This window comes from Channa argus, chromosome 18 (assembly GCF_033026475.1).
Source record: "Channa argus isolate prfri chromosome 18, Channa argus male v1.0, whole genome shotgun sequence".
NCBI classification, from domain to species: domain Eukaryota; kingdom Metazoa; phylum Chordata; class Actinopteri; order Anabantiformes; family Channidae; genus Channa; species Channa argus.
Window position 1 is genome coordinate 22096134 of NC_090214.1, and position 21322 is coordinate 22117455.

The 21322-nt window shown below is 38.1% G+C and overlaps 1 protein-coding gene across 1 annotated transcript; it reads left to right on the forward strand.

Annotated features, from left to right (window-relative positions):
* The first annotated feature begins 1438 nt into the window (after positions 1-1438).
* On the forward strand, positions 1439-21088 carry lmnb1 (lamin B1). Its single transcript, XM_067484493.1, has 11 exons — positions 1439-1976; positions 11859-12015; positions 12524-12649; positions 13151-13321; positions 14382-14507; positions 15478-15698; positions 15795-16023; positions 16150-16254; positions 16688-16807; positions 17658-17765; positions 20101-21088. Exons 1-11 carry the CDS (start codon positions 1621-1623, stop codon positions 20140-20142), a joined length of 1761 nt encoding a protein of 586 aa, XP_067340594.1. The 5' UTR covers positions 1439-1620; the 3' UTR covers positions 20143-21088.
* Positions 21089-21322: the final 234 nt, after the last annotated feature.

Here is a 21322-nt window from a genome sequence, read left to right on the forward strand (position 1 = left end):
GCGGTGGCTGCCATGCAAGGTGCTCACCTGACCCACCGGGAGCAACTTGGGGTTCAATGTCTTGCCCAAGGACACTTCAACTTGTAGCCAGGAGTGGGGATTGAACCACTGACCCTGTGGTCCATGGTCAATTGAGCTACAGCCGCCCCCAAGACTGGCCACTGCAATCTTTCCCCTGATTAGCCCATTGATTTTATGCATCCTCAACCATATGTGATCAATCATCCCCTTATCACAACTCATTGCCATCAAAGTGAAATTAATTAAAGTTTATTAATTAGTGGAATTAGCTAAATTTAATTTTAATTGATTTATTAAGCGATAAGCCGAAAGGACAAAAAATAAAATAAAAATGGGGATGCAGACTTTTGCACTTTTCAATCATCTATATTTTACTATAACTTTTTGAAATATACACTCTCTGACTATTTTTGCTACTACTGAAGATAAAACAACTGTATTAGTTGATTGTGGAATGTTATTATGCTTTATGATTTAGGGTAAGTTTGCATCCTCTTACGCTTGGGGATGCAAAGTTAATCCCAAACCTAGTCAAAACAACAATGTACATTCATCTAGTGCAAATGTCCTTTTATCATCGGCTGTAACTATGGCAGTAGAATAGTAGATCAATTATTTGTATGTGTACTCCCATACTTAACAAAAAATTTTAAAATTTTTTTGTGCATTCCTTGCTAATTGAATCCAATCCTAAGATGATAAGAAATAACTGCTATGTAAAAATTTAGCTAATTGGGCAACAAATATTTTGTTGATGAAAAAAAAAGTTTTATTTGTTGCGCTTCTAAAATAAGGGGACAATAAATTAAGTACATGACTGTAAACAACCCATTTGCATGTGTAAAATACAATGGGGTGTATTTTTGTTTTTTTAACCCCGCACCATGCCTTATATTTGTTCTATACCTTGCCTTTTATGGTGTTTCTGTGAAAATTGAATTTCCCTCGGGAGATTATCTTAGTTTTTTATAACGTTTCCAACGTGTGGTTTGGCTTCTTATCTACTTTCTGTATAAGAAATGTTCCTCGTTAATTATCCATAAAGTCCATGTCTTCAATGTTTAATTGTAAATTGAATAATTATTTTGTATTCATTTACTTGTTCTACGGTAAAAAAGGTAACAAAATACCAAATGCGTTATCTCTCTTGGTCACTTAATACAGCAACTATTCAAAAAATGTGTTTATACAATGAAACGAATTCAGTGGCCGTTATCAAACAGAAGGACGGCGCTTGTTATATTCGCCGGGACGCTAGGATTCAATGACCAGGGTTAGCCCGTTGAATCCCCGTATACACTCCGCCTGCTTGGGTGGTTTTCGGCATGTGTCAGTTACACTTACAAACAAACCCAAAAGTTGAAGTCGAAAGAGCGCATTGCGTTGAGCCATGCCATTGGCTAGTGGTACATAACGTAAATTTTTCAATGAGCCGCCATATTAGGAAGCGTCCCCCTCTTTCATTCCACTAAGAAAGGAAGGATATAGTTCACATGCAGGGTTATTGTTATTGAGCCGTCGAAACTACATCGAAACGTCTGTACAATCGGTGTTGTTTTAATTTGAGTGTTTCGTTCGGTTTTTAGTCACTCTTCTACAATGGCGACCGCGGCTGCGACTCCGACCGGCCAGCGAAGCACGTGTGGCAGTGGCACACCGCTGAGCCCAACAAGGATAACCAGGCTGCAGGAGAAACAACAGCTCAGGGACCTCAACGACCGCCTGGCCGTTTACATTGACAAAGTTCGAAGTTTGGAGTCTGAAAACCACGTACTCCACTTGCAAATCAGCGAGAAGGAAGAAGTGAGGAGTCGAGAGGTGACCGGTCTGAAAGCGCTCTATGAAACTGAGTTAGCCGACGCCAGGAGGTGTTTGGATGATTCTTCCAAGGAGCGGGCCTGGCTGCAGATTGAGCTGGGAAAGCTCAAGAACGACCATGAGCAGCTCCTACAGAAGTAAGACTTTAACGTATTAAACGTGTTACAGAGAATTTAGAGTCATTAGTCAAAAACAGGCTGACTTTGATTTTCGAGCCCCTTTTGCAACATCACGCACGCAACGTTAAAATCGTCAAGGGGGACCTAACGTTAACGACGCTCTACGCGTCATTCAAACTCAGCCCATATAGAAAACCACTTTGTTTTTATTGGTTCATAACAATTTATATAAAAAAAATGTATTAAAAGGATTGACAGTGCCCATTAAATTACCCGCCCACTATTGTCTGTTTTGATGAGTAGAAAATGTCAAACCACGGACTTTAAAATCTTGTCCATGAATGCTAAATAAGTGTAGCTTGAATTGTTAACAAACCAGAAAACCTAGTTGTTGTTGGAATAGAATGGATCCCGCGAACATTGAAGATTGCATGGTGCAATCATGGTCCTAAAGAAGGCATGTACGAAACTGTCAGAACACCCGGAGGGCAGTGGTGCAGAATTTGAGTGCTCATTCCAAATGGCAGAACGTATTTTTAGTATTTAATATTTTATTCTTGAAGTAGTACCCATAATCTTCTCAAATACGTATTTGCTTTCCTTATAGCCGCAACTGTTGGTGTACTCATACATGTTTAGCTTGAATAGGGTATTTTTTAGAATTAAAATTCAGTTTAAGTCTTGAGTGAGCTGTTAGTCAAGCAAGATTTCCACAATAAACGCAAAGCAATGTTATTAGAAACATGTTTTGAAGTTCTTTTTAGTTGTGTGTGTGAAACCAAATTTGAGGAAAAAATTATTTCTCCAGTATATACAATTCCAAAGTACAGTATAAAGAAATCTGCAGTATAAAAGTTCTTTCTGCACAATTATTGGATTTGTTGTTATTGAACAGAAGAAGTACTGTGAGGAACACAGGTGGCAGTGACAGCCTGTGCCATTTGTCTTTGCCAGTTGACCATTCGTGACTCCACTTTGACACACACGCGTGTATGTGTGTCTATATGCATATAGACATACATGTTGTGTGTGTGTGTATAAATATATATGTATATATATATATATATATATATATATATATATATATATATATATATATATATATATATATATATATATATATATATATATATATATATATATATATATGTGCACACAGACAGAGAAATCACTTGAGACTGCAAGAACAGAAATACCAACCTGTGCACTGCCTGGATTGTCTACAAGAAAACCTACGACTCACCGCCTCACACGTTGGAACTATACAAGATCAACACGATGAGCCTTCTTTGAGAACTCAATGTGAAAGTAGAAGACAACCCTAAAAGCCTACTTCAATCCAATTGCACAAGTTCACATCAGGTGCAGCATATACTAAGGAGATGCTCTGTCCCCGCTGCTGTTCTGAAGAAGCCAAAATCCCCTCAGCCAGACATCTACAAGAGTGGTTATGGATATCAACTACAGAATGGAGCAACCATCAGCCACCGTCTCTACGTGGATGACTTCAAGCTGTATGCCAGGAGTGAACGAGACATTGAATGCACAATTTCTGCAGAAACCAGAGGAGCAATGGAAAGAAGATCAGGAGCCCTCATGAAGGGACAAATCTCAGCACGATACGGGCCACCGAAGAAGTCGCTGTTAGTGTAACAAAAAAATCTGTGCCCAGTACAGGCTGGAAGTTCCAGAGTCAAAATGGGACACACGTCCAAAGGTGGTTAAAAATGACTGAAGGTCCTGTGGGACTTGCAGATACAGACTGACGCACTGGTAATTGACAAAGAACCTGATTTATTAGTTGTGGACAAACAGAAGAACAAGGCTCTAGTGGTAGATGCAGCAATTCAAAGTCATATCAACATCAGGAAGAAGGAGCTCGAGAATTACCAAGGGCTGAAAGAACAGTTAAAAAAGATGTGGAAGGTGAAGGCACAAGTGATACCTTTGGTAACATGGACAGCTGGGACAGCTGGGACTGGGAGAGTGGCTCCAGCAGATTCCAGGAACAACAAATGTTGTGCAGGACCCTCATGCTCCCAGGCCTCTGTTAAAAGGCCTGAGCTTTAAGGAAGGAATAAGATTGCCCCAAAGAAAGGGTGATTTATTTATTGTTTGTTTGTGTGTATATGGTCAGTAACATGACTGGGTATAAAAGAGGCATTTCAGAGAGGCAGAGCCTCTCGGAGGTATGAATGAGCAGAGGTTCACCAATCTGTCACAAACTGCGGCAGTGTTTCTGCGTAAAATTGCAAAGACTTTGATGATCCCACCTACAGTATATAATATCAAAGGATTCAGACAATGGGAAGGAAACTCTCTGCACAAGGGACAAGACCAAAAGTCAAAACTGGGTGCATATGACTCTACTGGACATCATTCAGAAACACTTCCAGAAGTCACTGTCTGTGAACACTGTTCGCCATGCAGTCCACAATTATAAGTTAAAGCTGTATTGTGCAAAGAAGAAGCAATAAGTGAACGTGATCCAGAAATGCCGCACTCTCTAGGCAGGGGTGCCCACACTTTTTTAGGCTTGTGAACTACTTATAAAATGAACAAGTCAAAATGATGTACCTACTAGAAAAATACAAAACATATATTTATTTATGAATATATTGAGAATTCTTTATATGCACAATATATGTTGGCGTAGCTTGCATAACTCCATAAACCCATACTGCACAATACACTCAAAAAAATAAGATGTTCAATGAACATGATTTTATCATAGCACCTTTTAATCTAATCAAACGAAGTAAACAAGGCCCATCTTGAACATGTTAATTGACCACTACATATAGCTGTTGATAAGAAATAATTGTATTATGTTCATCCAATCTATTATCATTTTGTTGTATTTAAATGTTTTTTTTTTGGTTAGGCTAGTAAATGTATTTCTAGTTTGCTCTACATCAGTAACCCACTTTAGCACAACAAAGTTTAATCTTGTTAAATGAACTTCTTAGTTCCTTGTGCATTCCCCTGAAATCCCTTTTGTTCAATGAACTAACAAGCCTGTTTTCTTGATTCAATTAGATTTATTTTAGTCAAATTGTACATGTACAAATGTCATGAAATGACAAATTAAACAAAAATACAAAGATGAAAACAAAAACAGTTTTACAATAATTGACTAACATACATGAACAATGGCTTGTTTTCTTTAGGACCATGTCACGTTTGTTGTACTGTGTGTTGTCATAGGCCACAAATTAGGATCACAGTAACACTGTCTATTATGAGAAAGATGTATATCCAATTTCAATGTTTAACACATAGCTGGGCTAAATAACAGTTAAGCAAATTACACACATTAGTTGATTCAGTGTTTACAGGGTACCAACATGCAAGACAACTTGCCAAAGCCACTACATATTATTAATCTGAGATGCGAGTGCTTGCAGGTTCGTTCCAAATACCAGTGTCACAACTACTATTTTAGTAAAGTTAATTGCAAATGAGTATTTGTATTCTAATTTCATAACTGTAGTGGCTTTAAGAAACCAATTATGTATCTTGCAAAATGTTGAATTTGGTCATTTAGATATTAAAACAAAAACATTCAGTGTTATTTTTTAACAAGCCATTTACCAACAATACAGAAACAAACATTAAATTGATGTTTCAAAGCTTCGGACATCAACAAACCTTTTCAGTAACATCTGAGCTAAAAACATGCCCATCATAAAAGTAAACTCAGAATTGAGTGCAAGAGTATTTTAACATTTCAAATATTTTACACAAAACCAAGAGACACACGGGCAATAAAAAAAAAAAAAAATCCCAATTACTCTGAGGTACAAAATAATCAGTCTAAAGATACAACAAAAGAAATTCCTGTAATTCCCCTGTGTTGTTGTATTCTGTGAATTGAAGAAAAAAAAAAGCCTGATATTTCAGAGGGGGAAACTCCATTGTGGCAATACAAAAACTAGAACTTCAAGTTCACTCTTGAAGGTCAAAAATGCATTACTCAAAAAGTGTTTGACTTGAGTCTTGTTCAAGGTCATTTACTCAAGAAGCTTGTTTTTGAGGAACTGAACCTTGGATGACAACCTTTATCCATCAAGATTAAGAAAGATCTTCTGTAGGACTTCAAAAGTGCATTCAAGCTCTGCTGGGTAGCTTAGGTCCAAACAGTAAATGAGTCCAAATAACAGAGCACAAGCCAGTGAGTACTTCCACACCTTCAAAGAGGACACCAATGTCATGTGGGTCATCGTCAGGCAGCGCAGCATCCTTCAGTATGACATACACTCTCATTACTGTTTGCTCCATGTTACTATGTGCCTCAAAGTCTGTGTCCTGTTGGATTAAATACAAGAAGGGTCATTTGAAAGATGAAATTCCATCTAAGCACACAAGATAAAGTGTAGCAAGACAGACTCAAAGATTAAATGAAACATATATTCCAAATAATTAAAATTGAGGCATGTACAACTGCTGTAGTCATCTTAAATAAAACCTCACTCACACAAACCCCCAGCTATGGCCTAAATAATAAATGCATAGTAGAAATATCACTTTGACAGTGATATTGCTTACAAATTAAAATATAACCTTGTAAAGATGGTATTTAAAACAGAGCTGTATTGGTTTATATAAGTTTACCCAATGAAGTTGCTAGGGAGCACACATGCACCAGTTAGTAATCTCTCCCATCATAAAATCTAGCTTTCTACTATCTCCTGAGGGCTTTGAAGAACCAATACACTCAAATAGCAATAATATAAATATGAAAAGAAAAAAGTAAACAGCAGAAGTACAGGGTATGTGGGTATTTTCTGCGTAACGAACCACTTATTCCTTCACTAGTTTTTCATGGTCTTCATTAAGGTAGGCGCATAAAGACCTAAGGATGCAAGCTCTTCTAGTATGTACATTGTCATCCTGTGGGATCAGAAAATAAAATAAGAAAATGTATGAGTGAATGAAAAGGCAACAGTACTACCAAAAAACAAAAAGCATGACACAAACCTTAGAAATGGCGAGCATGGCCTGTCTTATTCTTCTTCCAGCTATACCACCTTTACACAGTGCAATGACTTCCGTCAATCGTTGAATGTATCTGTCAAGCTCGGCAAACGATGTCGGGAGGGGGACAGTGGAAATCTGCATCAACTCCTTATCAATCTGGAAAAAACAAACAATACACATTACCTGTGTATACAAAAGAATGAAAATAACTAGCATAGAAGACTCGTTTCTTGCCTGTTTTAGAACTTAATTTTCTGTTCTTCTAAATGTTCGTGGGTGAGCACATTATGAGACACTTCAAAGTAAATGTAATACAGGATATGTACCTACTTTGCAGTAAATGGAGCTGGCCATCTGCTCTCAAAGTCTGCAATCATGGGTGGTCCTTGAAGAACTTTTTGTCTTCTGTATGAGAAAGTCTTCTCCATTTTCTCAGTCACTATAAGGTCATTATTTCTCTTTTTAAATTCTGACAGCATTGCAATTCTCTCCTGTTCGAGACTATCAGAGGTTTCTCCTTTTTAGATGCTCTGGACAGTAGTTCACTTCAGCTCTTATTGGTTTTTTCACATTCAATGTTGCTAGGCTTCTTTTGTCGGTGGCCTTGTTTTTCAATTAATTTATCTCTACTTCAGCACACCCACGGCCTCATAGTTTGGTCTGGAAGTTGGCCATTTTATACTTGAGACATATCTTCCACCCATAACAGCCATTGAAAGATCCCTGTTCTCTCAAGCAAGGATGAGTTTTAACAGCCTCTGGAACATCATTCAAATCATTGTCAGTTGGGTAAGCTTTGAACTTAATGATTTCTTCTGCCAATCTCTTCAAAATGTGTGATTTCAGTTTTGGTGACGGACTCAAAAAAGCTCCACTTCTCTTGTACTCGGCATTTGCCCTTTCAAGTTCAAGTGCTGCATCAGACACAATGGTGAAAACTCTTGGCCAAACAAAGTGTCTTGTAGATGGTGAAGAATCAGTAGATGTAGATGAAAAAGGCTCTGTATAATCTGTTTCTGAGGAAACTGATGAGGTGTCTGATGGGCCAGGTACCACTGGAGAATGTGTTGTGGCATCTTCATCTACATTTTCTTGCAGGTATATCACTTCAAGATTGGCTTTGTCACTTATTTCAGAAATGTCTGATAAATTGATAAACTCATTTCCAAAGTCTGCATCTTGGTACTGAAGGCGAATCTCTTCTTGCAATCCAAAACTTGTCCTTATAGTCTGGCACAATTCCTCTAAGAAGTCTGGAAACCCTCTTGGTAGAATGAGCTTTCTGGCATCATTGTAATCAAGGATGACCCTCAGTCTTACAGGGGCCATAGTCTTTCACTGTAGTAGGCCTAAATAGGGGAAATAAAGTTAATGTATATATTGGTATTTAAAGGAGCTCTGAAAATATGGACTTTGTTCATATTACACGTGTTGTCAGCTTTAACAATAGTTTGCAGGGAACCCAATAGGATTCAATCTTCAATCATAAAAACGAGCAATCTGTTAAAAGAAACTGTGTTTTGCTTCAAACCTCATTGTCCACTTATGAACAAGAGGTCCAAAGAGGCCAATTATCAAAGGGTAGTGCTCTAAATAATGATGCTCTGGCAAAAGATTTAGGTTTGGAAACAGCTCTTTGTATCTTTGGCGGTGTTCACTAACTTTGCATTCAAGATATGAGATTGCTTCATCAGAATGGACGGGGCTACAACAAGCTCCACTATGTCTTTAAGATACAAAATGACATGCCAGACTGGTTCATCCTCTGGAATGATGGGACCAATAATGAAAGGCAATAATCAAAGCAAAGCCCAATTTGCGTGGGCATTTCCTCCGATATGTTTCCTTCCTGAAAAAGTCTGTGGTATCTGTTGAGGACGATTAGTTTTATCTCCCCATCTGTAATCAAAATTTTGGATCAAGTTGTTAAGCTTATCTAATGTGAAGTATTTTTTGGAGATCAAAGTAGCTCAACAATGAGCAAGCTCCACTAGTATGATACCCTCAAATAAGTCATGTACAATGTCTGGGGGATAGCTGCATGGAAATGTTTGAGATTCTTACTTAAAACACAATCACGTTTAACACCACAGCGCAGACTCGCAATTTCCAGGGCAGATTTTAAATGTGCTTGATGAAGTTCCTGTGTTCTAAATTGAATAACACCAGCAGTTAATGACTGAATTTCTGATTTTCTTTTTGCTACACAAAACCTGCAAATGTATTCTCCAGAAAAACTTTCTACAAAACCTGCACGACCATGGGCTCCTAAATTGTCTGCTATCACACAATTCACAGTGCCTTTAACACATTTGTTTAACTTAGCAATGTAGACACCACGTTGCTCCAAGATTACCTCGTCTTTCAACAGTAGATCCCACACTCTTTCAAACCCAAATGTTTTTAAATCTTCACTTTTACAAAGAACTGCTAAATAAATAGATGAGAGAGAGCTGAATGAGAACCAGGTGGCAAATTGTCCAGGACCCCGTATATGCCACACAGTTTTTTACGTGATGTCCCAAGAGGATTACAGGAGGACCTCAAACTCGTTGATGTAGAGTGTAATGAATCCTCAACTCCTGAACAGCTAGAAAGCTATTGTTTTTATGAGGCTCACCATCTCGAAAAGACTTGTACACAGTTTATATACCACATAAACTCTCTGTATTTTCGTGAGCTATTTGTTTCTCAATTACCTTGTCAAATATGTGATTGTGACTTAATATTTCTTGCAGTAACTATAATAAGGGGATGAAATGATCTCCTGCGATCTAAAGATAGAAAATACTCAATGGGCTCTACAACATTGAAATTGAGTCTGTAGTACTGTTTCCTTCTAAAACATGTGGCAACTGGGCCACACTTTCCCAAAACTTGAACCACAGGGTTAGAAACACACACAGAGTTCGCAGGTTCATCAGTAACAGCCTGACTGACCTGCAGATGATGGCTTTTGAAGACTTGGGTAACCGTACGCTTTGTGATTGGTACACATGCAGAACTGAGCAAAAAACCTAATTCTTCCAATAGCTATTGTTTGGCTGGAGTGTGAAAGACACATTGAAGTTTCAGCAGTAATACAGCAAATTTTTTTTCTCCATCAATTTTGGCAGAGTTTTATCCGCAACATCATTTTCTGACACAGATTCAGTTTCAACTTGAGAGTATGATACATCAGTTGAGCAACCAGGTCCTACGTCTTTAGAACTGTCTAATAAACATGCTACACTTGTTTTAAAATCTTTGAATGAAGGTAATTTATGTTTACTGTTTGTGTGTGAATAAAAAGTATTGAAAATATTTGTCCTGAATGAGCAGCCAGCAAATACACAATTTACTGTCTCGTTGTTTTTCAAATGTCAGATCTTGAAGCTCAACAGCAGGGCTTCACAGGAGAAGAGTCCAGGTGCTGAACTGGTCTGCCGGCAGACCAAACATTTCACCAATAGAAAACATTTGGCACATCATAAAACAAAAAATCCAGCCACAAAAGCCCAGGATTGTTTAGCAACTAAAATCCTGCATCAGACAAGAATGGAACAACATTCCTTTCCTAAAATTCCAGAAACAGGTCTCACTTTCCAGAAATTTACAGTAGTTATAAGAAGGAGGATGATGGACAACTTTTTTGAAATGTGTTGCTGCCATCAAATTCAAAATGAGCTAATATTTTCCATGGAATGGTAAAATGTCTGTTTCAACATCTGAAATGTGTTTATGTTCTATTGTGAATAAAATATGGGTTGATGACATTTGCAAATAATTTTTCATTTAAATGCGATGATAAGTTTGAGGATTTAGGGGCAAGAGAAGTTCTGATGTGTAAAAACAAATATCTTAAATCCTGCATGATATAAGTCAGGCTTGATGAAGTAAGTCATCGTAAGGCTTGGCAATGAAGCAAAACCATTTCAATAATTTTTTTTTTTACATCAGCTGCTGTGCCAGTTTAGAAATATTGTTTGCTGACTCTGGTGACTGAAGATCAAATTACTTTTCGTGACAATTTATGCCGAAAATCAAGAAATTGTAAACTATGCCAGTATTTTTTTTCTTGTGATTGTATTTCCAGGCTTCAACCAGTGTTGCTAGCTGAAGGAGAGCAGCATACAGCTAGTGCAGAAACAACAGGTCAGATGGACAGCAAACCCAGAGAGATGTAGCGTTGTCATTAGTTTTAAATTATCATACAGATGCAAATACACACCTCCAGCTGCTCTCTCGTCAGGTATTCAATTCAACTTTATTTATACAGCGACAATTCACAAGTCATCTCGAGGCACTTTACAGAATAAAGTCAAGACTATAAAGATGGCTAGAGAACCCAATAATTCCCCCCTTGGGCAAGCCCAAGGCAACAGTGGAGAAGGGAAAAACTCCCTTTAACGGAAGAAACCTCCAGCAGAACCAGGCTCTAACACACACACACAGCTTGAAAGCCAGGGACACCTGCAGAAAGGGACAGAGAGAGGGAGACAGAGAAGGAGAAAGTCAAGGACAAAGACAACTACTGGATGAAGAACCAACAAAGTTAATGTCATACAGTGGTGACAATTGTGGGGTGAGAGGAGAGGAGAGAGGGTCAAGGGAAGGAAAGGAGCTCAGTGTTGCGGGGGGGTGGGTTCCCCAGCAGTCTAAGCCTATAGCAGCATGACTCTAACTATAAGCTCTATCAAAGAGGAAGGTACAGATACCGACAGATAAGATTTAAGGGTCGTAATAAAGGTTGATTCACTGAATTTGTTTTCAGAGACAATGTGATGAAGGGTAGAAGTTAATTTGTTTCCTTGCAACTAAAGGGGTAATAACATAAGTATTGGCCCAGAATTCTATTATCAGGGGATCACTAGTTTTAAAACTCACCACCATCACACACTGTCATCCACATACACTCACCATGCATTGTCCTCCTTGCAGCTACAACAAAAAGGACTCTGAGGCAGCAGGAGCCCAGGCCAGGTTGAAGGACTTAGAAGCTCAACTAAACTCCAAAGAGGCCATGCTCGCTACAGCACTGTCTGAGAAAAGGAGTTTGGAGTCCACCCTGAGTGACCTGCAAGAACGGCTGCAGGAGGTACAGCACATCTGCAATATGAATATGATAAGGCTGGAGTACTTTTGGGGTTTATTTTTATTTTTTTTAAAAGTCTTCAGAAGATCATTAAAGCTGTGATATGTGTATTTTTAATATAATCTACTTTATTCTGAAACTTTAACTGAATGTCATTTATGGCTTTGTGAAGACTTAAATTAAACTTAATTTATAAATCGCCAATTCACAACAAAGTTCTCTCAAGGTACTTTACATAATAAAGTAAAGACTTCAAAGATGCGTGGAGAGAACCCAACAAATCCCCCTTGAGCAAGCCCAAGGAAACAATGGAGAGGGAAACTCTGTTTAACTGAAGAAACCTCCAACCTATAGCAGCATGACTACAACTAACTATAGGTTTTATCAAGAAGTGGCTGGTTTTGTTCTTGAGTGCTATTGTGGAGGTGCTAAACTTGACAACCCTTTGCATCTAGACTTTTTCAGAAAGCAGTAATGTGTTTGTTTGTGTGTGTGTGGGGTGGGGTATCAGCTGGACACAATCTTCGCTCAGGCTAAGAAGGACCTTGCTAATGAAATGCTCCTTCGCATTGATTTGGAAAATCGCTGTCAAAGCCTGACTGAGGAAATTGACTTCCGCAAGAGCATGCACGAGGAGGTGAGAATTTTAAATTTTATTAAGTCAAAGTAGAGAAGACTGAGCTGCAGTTAAACAGTAATAACGAAACAAGGAATGTGGTTCTAAAAATAGTTTAAAATGTAATATGAAGGGATTTTGAAGATGCCTCCTTAGTTGTTTTTAAACCTTTGTAATGAAGTCTAATAAAGAATGTCAGATTGTCATTTTGCACAAAACAAGGACTTTTTGGTTACTTTGTGGGGTATTACTTATCATTTGTATTGAAAATGTATTTCCCAATGCACTAATAGCCACAATGAATAGAAGGAATGATTACAGCAAGCAAAACTAGCTTTACTTTTCATGACAACCTTGGGTTTTCATCTGGGTTGCTCCTTGTGAGCCGCCATTTATTGTTGCATTAAAATGATGAATTTCACTGTTAGTTTTCTTTGTAAAACCTAACCAGAGTAAGCTTAAGTGATTTAGGACAGAATCCAACCTGTCTAGAGAAGGTGTTGAATGTGTTCTGTGGTACAGGAAGTGAAGGAGGCCAGGCATCGATATGAGACCCGACTGGTGGAGGTGGACTCTGGGCGAAAAGAGGAGTATGAATATAAATTGACTCAGGCCCTGGCTGACATGAGGGCTCAGAATGAGGAGCAGATAAAGATCTACAAAGACAACATGGAAGGCACCTATGTGGCCAAAGTATGAAATTACACACTCACTCACAAAAATGCACACAGTGCTGGTATATTTTTTCCATACACAAAATCCGTTTCATGTAAAGGTTTTGACTAAACATTTATGTGGTAAAATGCTATTTCATAAATTTTTGGTGTCAGCAGATAACTGCCAAATTTGAGCTTATTGTATGAATCCAAAAATGTGCCCCCAGAGCTACAGATTTGAGCGAGCGAGGGAGGGAGCCTATTGGTAAACCCTATAAAAAGACTGGAAGTTACACTAGTTAATGAAGATTTCTAAATCCAAAGCTATGATGAATGGCTCTCCATTTCTATATAATTCCTTTAGGTCAGCAAGTAAAGTCTTTAGATTCTTTAGGTTCTGAACCCCAACTTAATGGGTCCCGGTGAGTGTTGGCCAGCTGCATAGCAGCTCCCCCATCGGTGTATGAGTGTGTGTGTGATTGTGAGTTCGAATGGGTGAATAAGAAGCAGTGTAAAGCGTTTTGAGTGCTAATAGGTAAAAAAGCGCTATATAAGTGCAGAACATATAGAGGGAGACACTGAACCCCAAGTTGCTCCTGTTGAGTCAGGTGAGCACCTTCCAGTGTGCGATTGTGTGAATGGGAATCAACATTGTATTGTGCTTTGGATAAAAGTGCTATGTAAGTGGCCATTTACCATTTAGATCTAGAGAGGGATGGATAGAGAGATCTATAGAGGGATATCTATGTATCTAAAATATTTTTTATTTCAATGATTGGCCTGATATTGAGCAGCAGACTGGCATAGATAAATATTATTTTAACACTGAAACCATTGTAACAGCATGTGGTTTAACTGGTTGTAGCTGTAAAACAGTCATTATAAAAGTAGAATACCAAAATGCAATGATGGGACTTCTCTGTATACAAGATAAAGTCACCATATGCACAGAAGTCAGCTTACCAAACAACACTTAACTAACTTCCTGCAAGTCAGGAAGTGACTGATACTGCTTAGTTCCTCTTTGAGAGTGTGACGAGAATGAAGGAAATCGTTGGTGTTGCTGACTCTTAAACCATCTGTGTGGTTATCTCCAGCTGGAGGACCTGCGTCGGATGTCAGAGATGAACGGAGCATCAGCCAACACTGCCAGAGAAGAGCTGAGAGAGTCTACCCTGAGGATTGAGAGCCTCACTGCTCAGCTTGCAGGACTGCAAAAGGAGGTTAATATCTTATCTTATATATATTTTTTATTCATTAATATTTTACAATTTGGTTTCTTAGGCTCTACATTGACCATTCACCTCTGTGAAATCCAAACCCAACCATGTATATCTCACTGCTGAATCAATCTTATGTGTTGGTAACAGGTTGGTTCTAGAAAATGCCTTTGTGTTATAATAATTAATTATAATTAGTCATTTCACAGATGTTTTTATTGAGACTTGCAAGTAAGTACCTCACGCTAAGGACTTGGGGTTCAGTATCTTGCCAAAGGATACTTCTACATGTAGACAGGAGAAAACGGGATTTGAACCAGTGAACCTGCCCCATGTTTTGTAGAGAGAGAGAGAGATAATGTTAACAGTTTAAGCTAGGTTTGTAGTGCTGACTAAGCCATTTTTTAGATCACAAAACCACAACATTGTTAGGACATGCTTATCTAGTGACAAGTAAGACATAAAAGTTAATACAGGAATTTCAGTTTGATATTTTACAACTCTTCATAATTGCATCTTTCATTGCTATGACTGCATGGTCTATCTGCCAGGAATATGTAGTTATACACCTGATTGGTCAATGTCATGCTGTTTTGATGGAAGTTGAATCTCTCTCTCTCTCTGTCTCTCTCTCTCTCTGTCTCTCTCTCTCTCTCTCTCTCTGTCTCTCTCTCTCTCTCTCTCTCTGTCTCTCTCTCTGTCTCTCTCTCTCTCTCTCCTTGCCCACTATGCTTGTATTTGTTGATAGAGCCATCTGTGTAGTTAACCCCACTGTTTTCCCCACTTTCTGTACGCATTGAGAGTTTCAGGTAATGATAGAGAATTTACACCAGCAAAAATTACAAAATAATTGCTTAACAGACACTGAGCAGTGGTTTATTGAATTGTGGACCAAAGGTGTTTTAAATAACACATGAAATGACTTACAAAGTGACGTGTGAATCATTGCTGACTCTGCCCTCCGTTCATTTAGACTCGCGGTTGGCGAGACCGTATCACAGAGCTGGAGACAGCGTTGATTCAGGAAAAAGACACATTCCGGAAGTTGCTGGCCGACAAAGACCGTGAGGTAGCTGAGATCCAAGCCAAGATGCAGGAGCAGCTAAATGAGTATGAACAGCTACTGGATGTAAAACTAGCTTTGGACATGGAGATCAATGCCTACCGTAAACTCCTGGAGGGAGAAGAAGAAAGGTTAGAATCCCAAAAATTGCAAGTAGTCACGCCATTAAACACTGCTTAGCTTTTGTAGCCAGCTGGATATTCTACTGTAGTTTTTCCCTCTCTCAGGTTGAAGCTGTCTCCAAGTCCTTCATCTCGTGTCACAGTGTCCAGAGCCTCATCCAGCAGCCACAGTGTGCGGACTACTCAGGGAAAGAGGAAGCGTGTTGATGTCGAGGAACAGGAAGCCAGCAGCTCAGTGTCTATTGCTCACTCTGCCTCAGCTACAGGACCCATCTGCATCAATGAGATTGACACAGATGGCAAATTTATCTCCCTGTACAACAGTGGAGATGAGGTGAGTTTCCAAAGTTGCACTATAATGTTGTGTTTATGTGCAGAAACGTCTTGCTACTACTTTTTTGTCTTTCACTGTAACACTTATATTAGACCCAATTTTTTTGTGTCAATGACTCTTTCTCAGGACCAGGCCATGGTGGGTTATGAAATCGTTAAGACAGTTGAAGATGCTACAGCCACCTACAAGTTCACACCAAAATACGTCTTTAAGGCTGGACAGAAAGTAACAGTAAGAGTTTGTCTTTGCTTCATTTCAACTTGTTTGTGAAATGATGGTTTAATTCAAGTATGAAAACATCAGGTGGTTTGTGCAGATGCTTGCATGTCAAGTGCGTGTGTTGTCCTCTTGTGCTAAGATGGGTCCAAATAAAATTTCTATATGTATTGTCTGGTTTGCGTAAGTGAGAGAGGTAAAGTGGTGGAGTGAGACAATATAACTTCATGTGTTAATAGTAATTAAAACATATACTTTGGAATTTTTTGGGGGGGGGGCAGGTGTGCTAGTGACTGAATTCTGGTTATTGTTAGAGCACAGATCAGCAGGTTCCCAATGAATAATGTCAGTTGAATCTTGAAATTTGAGAAAAATATCAGTGGATCAATGTAAATACTGTGTTGAATATGAAATTTGGGATTTTGAATCTTTTTTTGTGTGTTGGCAGATTTGGGCATCAGATGCTGGTGTGAGCTCCAAACCTCCCACAGATTTGGTTTGGAAGAATCAGTCCTCTTGGGGTTCGGGGAAAGATGTCCATGTGGTTCTTAGCAACCCTCAGGGAGAGGTAAGACTGGACACAAACGCATCATATCACCATTCGTGGTAGAGCAGTCATCCATGAACGGCAGCATTAATGTCATGGCAAAAGTGACAGTTTCTGGTCTTGGACACCTCAGGTGTAATCAGTAAAGAAGCTTCAACATCCAGGATGTCATTTAGGGTTTTATTATCTTGCAAGAGAGAAGTACATCATCAGAGTTTCAAGTCTCCATCCTATGCAGTTCTAAACTTCATACATCAAACATTAGCTTTATAACATTCTGTTGCTGGGCAGAACATTGTCCACCCTCAGGCCACTGCTCCCTATGCGGCAAAGTTTGAACAAGATTTTAAACATCCTTCAAAAGTACACGGAGTACAAGTTGTCATTACAACAAATAAAATGCTAAGAGTAAAATTTAATCATACTTTGAACAAATGTAAATATTTCTGTTGGGTCTGTAGATTCTGCTTTGTGTTCATCTGATTTCACCACTTGGAGTTCACCCATCCAGCATCAGATTTATTTGTTTTTTTTATTTTTTTATATATATATATATATATATATATATGTATATATATATATGTATATGTATATATATATATATATATATATATATATATATATATATATATATATATATATATATATATATATATATATATATATATATATACATATACATATATATATATATATATATACATATATATATATATAAAATAAAATATAATAAATAAAATATAAAATAAAATATAATAAATATATATATATATATATATATATATAAAAAATATTCTTCTGGCAAAAAAGTGGAAGGGCAGATCTATTTTCTTGAAACTAGATTTTTGATGTGTTTGTGTGTGTGCAACAGGAGGTGGCAAAGAGAACCACAACATACAAAACAGCAATAGAAACACAGCAAGGTGAGGATGATGACAACGGAGTGGAGGCCGTTGAGGAAGACCTCTTCCACCAGCAGGTGAGATGATGCAATCAGGGTCTTGTAATTTCATGACTGTGATGGAAATTTATATACACACAGGGTAAACACTTGATAATCCTAGCAGGGGCTGGGGTGTTGTAGGGGGCTGGAGCCTATAACAGCTGGTTGTTTCAGTGTTGCTCAAATACGCCGGCTCAAAGCATATTCATACAAGTATAAAAGAAACGTGCAAATTTTTCCGATCATACGTCTGTATCTGCGTTAACATTTTGTCGACAGAAGCATAATTCCACTGTTAGTAGGATAGGCAAGTCAATAGGATCCCACTCTCCACATGTTAAACAGTGCTCTGCAGCAGTTTATAGTGCCAGAAAGTATAACACTTTTGCACTTTCTTTATTATAAATAAATTGTATCTAAATTGTAAATAACAATTATCATTGCCAATATCAGCAATATTTTGAAGCCACTATAAATGCAAGCTTTAAGGTTTTCCCAAATGGAAGATTGTACTCTGGAGCTGTCTACAGCAACACACAGGCAGCTGTAGAAATCAGCAGCAGCAACCGCATGCATTAAAACCTTTAGTGTCTGTATGTTGCCACTGTGCCGCATGTATTTTTGATTGTAATTTTATGTTATTCTGTTATGTTTTACATCTTGGTTTCTGATTAACTCTATTTTTTGGAATAAGGGCCGACAAGGAGGTGACTGAATTAGGTGTATTTGCTGTGTATCAAAGTATCAGTCTTTCTGTAAACCTAGAAAATCCGTGTTTATCTAGATTTTTAAGATTACAGTGCATCCAGAATCTTTACAAATTAATTAAAAATAAAAACCAAAAAAAATCACACACACATAAGTATTCATGGCCCTTTGCCATGACACTCAAAGTTAAGCTCTGGTGCATCTGGTTTCCACTGACCATCCTTGAGATGTTTTAAGAACTTGATTATCCCCCTGTGGAAAATTCAGTTGATTGGACATGATTTAGAAAGGCATACACCTGTTACATACGGTCCCACAGTTAACAGTGCATGTCAGAGCACAAACCAAGCCATTGTGTCCAAGGAATTATCTGTATACCTCTAAGACAGGATTGTATTGAGGCAGAGACCTGGGGAATGGTACACAAAAATTCTGCAGCATTGAAGGTCCCAACAAGCACAGTGGCCTCCATCATCTGTAAGTGGAAGAAGTTACAAACCACCAGGATTCTTCCTAAAACAAGCTAAACTGAGTGATCTAGAGAAAAGGGCCTTAGTCAGGGAGGTGACCAAGAACCCTATGGTTACTCTGAAAGAGCTCCAGTGTTTCTCTGTGCAGAGCGGGAAACCTTCCAGAAGAACAACCATTCTACCCATCAGGCCTGTATGGTAGAGTGGCCAGACGGAAACCACTCCTCGACAGCCTGCTGGAAGGACTCTCTCAACATGAGAAACAAAGTTCTCTCGTCTGATAAAAGAAGGATTGAACTCTTTGGCCTGTGTCATGTCTGGAGGAAACTAGCCACCGCTCACCGACTGACCAATCCCTACTGTAAAGCGGGGTGGTGGCAGCATCATGCTGTGGGGATTTTTTTGGGCTTCAGGAACTGGGAGACTAGTAAGGATCAAGAGAAAGATAAATACAGCAATGAGACATCCTTTGTGAAAACCTGTTCCAGAGCATTCTGGACCTCAGACTGGGGTGACGGTTTATCTTTGGACAAAGACCCTAAGCACACAGCCAGGATAACAAATGAAGTGGCTACTGGACAACTCTGTGAATGTCCTTGAGTGGCGCGGTCAGAACCCAGACTTGAACCCGATTGGACATCTTTGGGGAGCTTGGCTGTGCACTGACGCTCCCCATCCATCTTGATGGAGGTTGAGAGGAACTGCAAAGAAGAATGGGAGAAACTGCCCAAAAATAGATGTTCCAAGATTGTAGCATCATTCTCAAAATTACTTGAGGCTGTAATTGGTGTTAAAGGTGCTTCAGCAGGATGTTCAGTGAAAACAGGATGCACCAGAGCTCAATTTTGAATTTCATGGCAAAAGCTGTGAATACCTTTTATATATGTGATATTTTTTATTTTTTTTTATGAATTTGCAAAGATTTCAAACTAAGTTCTTTCATGTTGTCATTATGGGGTATTGTTTGTAGAGTTTTAAGGGAAAATGATCATTTTGTAATAAGGCTGTAACATTACAATGTGGAAAAAGTTCAGCTCTGGGAATACTTTCTGGATGTACCGCATGTTTGACTATTTTAGACCCATTAGATGTATATTTTAAAACCTCCAAAACAGCAGCCACATCAATATTTTAATATTTTGTATCACTGTTTTCTATGGTAGCATTAATGTTTGTGATGATTCTGTGTATAGGGAGACCCTCACACTGCCAAGAGGGGCTGCTTCATCATGTGATGCACCGTACCAAACAGCCATACCACCTCTTTCTCTGAGCCCAGCCAGTCTGCTGCCATCTGTAGTACCAGAACTATTTTTCTATCCTTTGTAGTGTATTTCAATGAAACGTATGAATTTTTATTTCATCCTTTGTTTCTCATACAAGTACAGTTGTTAGTTTAATGATGAAAATTGAACAAAACTTGTTCAAAAAAACTAGTTCAGAGCCTTAAGCTAAACTCAAGGATGGGTGTTGTCTTTAAGTAAACAGTGAGTTTACTTTTTTAATTATATAAGTTTAAAAAAATGTTTTTAAGTTTATTTTATTTTATCGATGCTATATGTAGGCATTTAAAGCTATATGGAAAACCACAAGATGTCAGTAATTAGGTCAGGGGTGGTTCAGATACATTTTTATTTACTCATCCCTACTGTATGATTTGGGGACAAAAATTGAAGTCTATACACTAAAATGTGAGTTAATCAATTACTTGCCATTAATATATCTGGACCTTGACAAAATTATACACAATGATTGTATTCATAGAAAGGACAGTTGTGACAGATGTTTGTTTGCAGTTGTCAAGTCACCTTAAAGCCCATTTATGTGAATTTGAAAGTAGGACTTTAGTGATAGTAGGAAAAAGAAACACAATACAAAGATTGGACTAAAAGCAGTGGACCTTCCCTTTTTTCAACAGGCCCTCTGTATTTCTATAAATTTAAAAATGTTGAATAATTTTAACAAAAGTTAAAAACAAATTTAACACACAAGGGCTTTAATGTGATGCAGCAAACATGGTTTCTGTTCATTGACTTTGAATAAACTTTGCACCACTAATTAAGAAGTTGATTGTATTAACGTTTGAAATATTAAGTTTTTAAAGTATGTTTTGTATCCGTGTGTAACTATGCATGCTATAGCTGTTATCTTCCTAGTTAAAATATTAAATGTTTTCTTGTACTTGTGTTTTGTTTTATTCATGAATCATTTTCATGGAACTATGTAGATATGATTGGTCATATTAGAAATTAAAGGGTGTTTAAGCAAAATAATTTGGATTACAAAATCAGAAATGCATATCACATTTGTTGACAGTTTAACAACTGGCCTTGGAGACCACCGGATATACATTACGGTTATAACAAAAACTAATGGGCTTAAAGGCCAAGCCTTGTTTGTTTGTTTGTTTGTTTG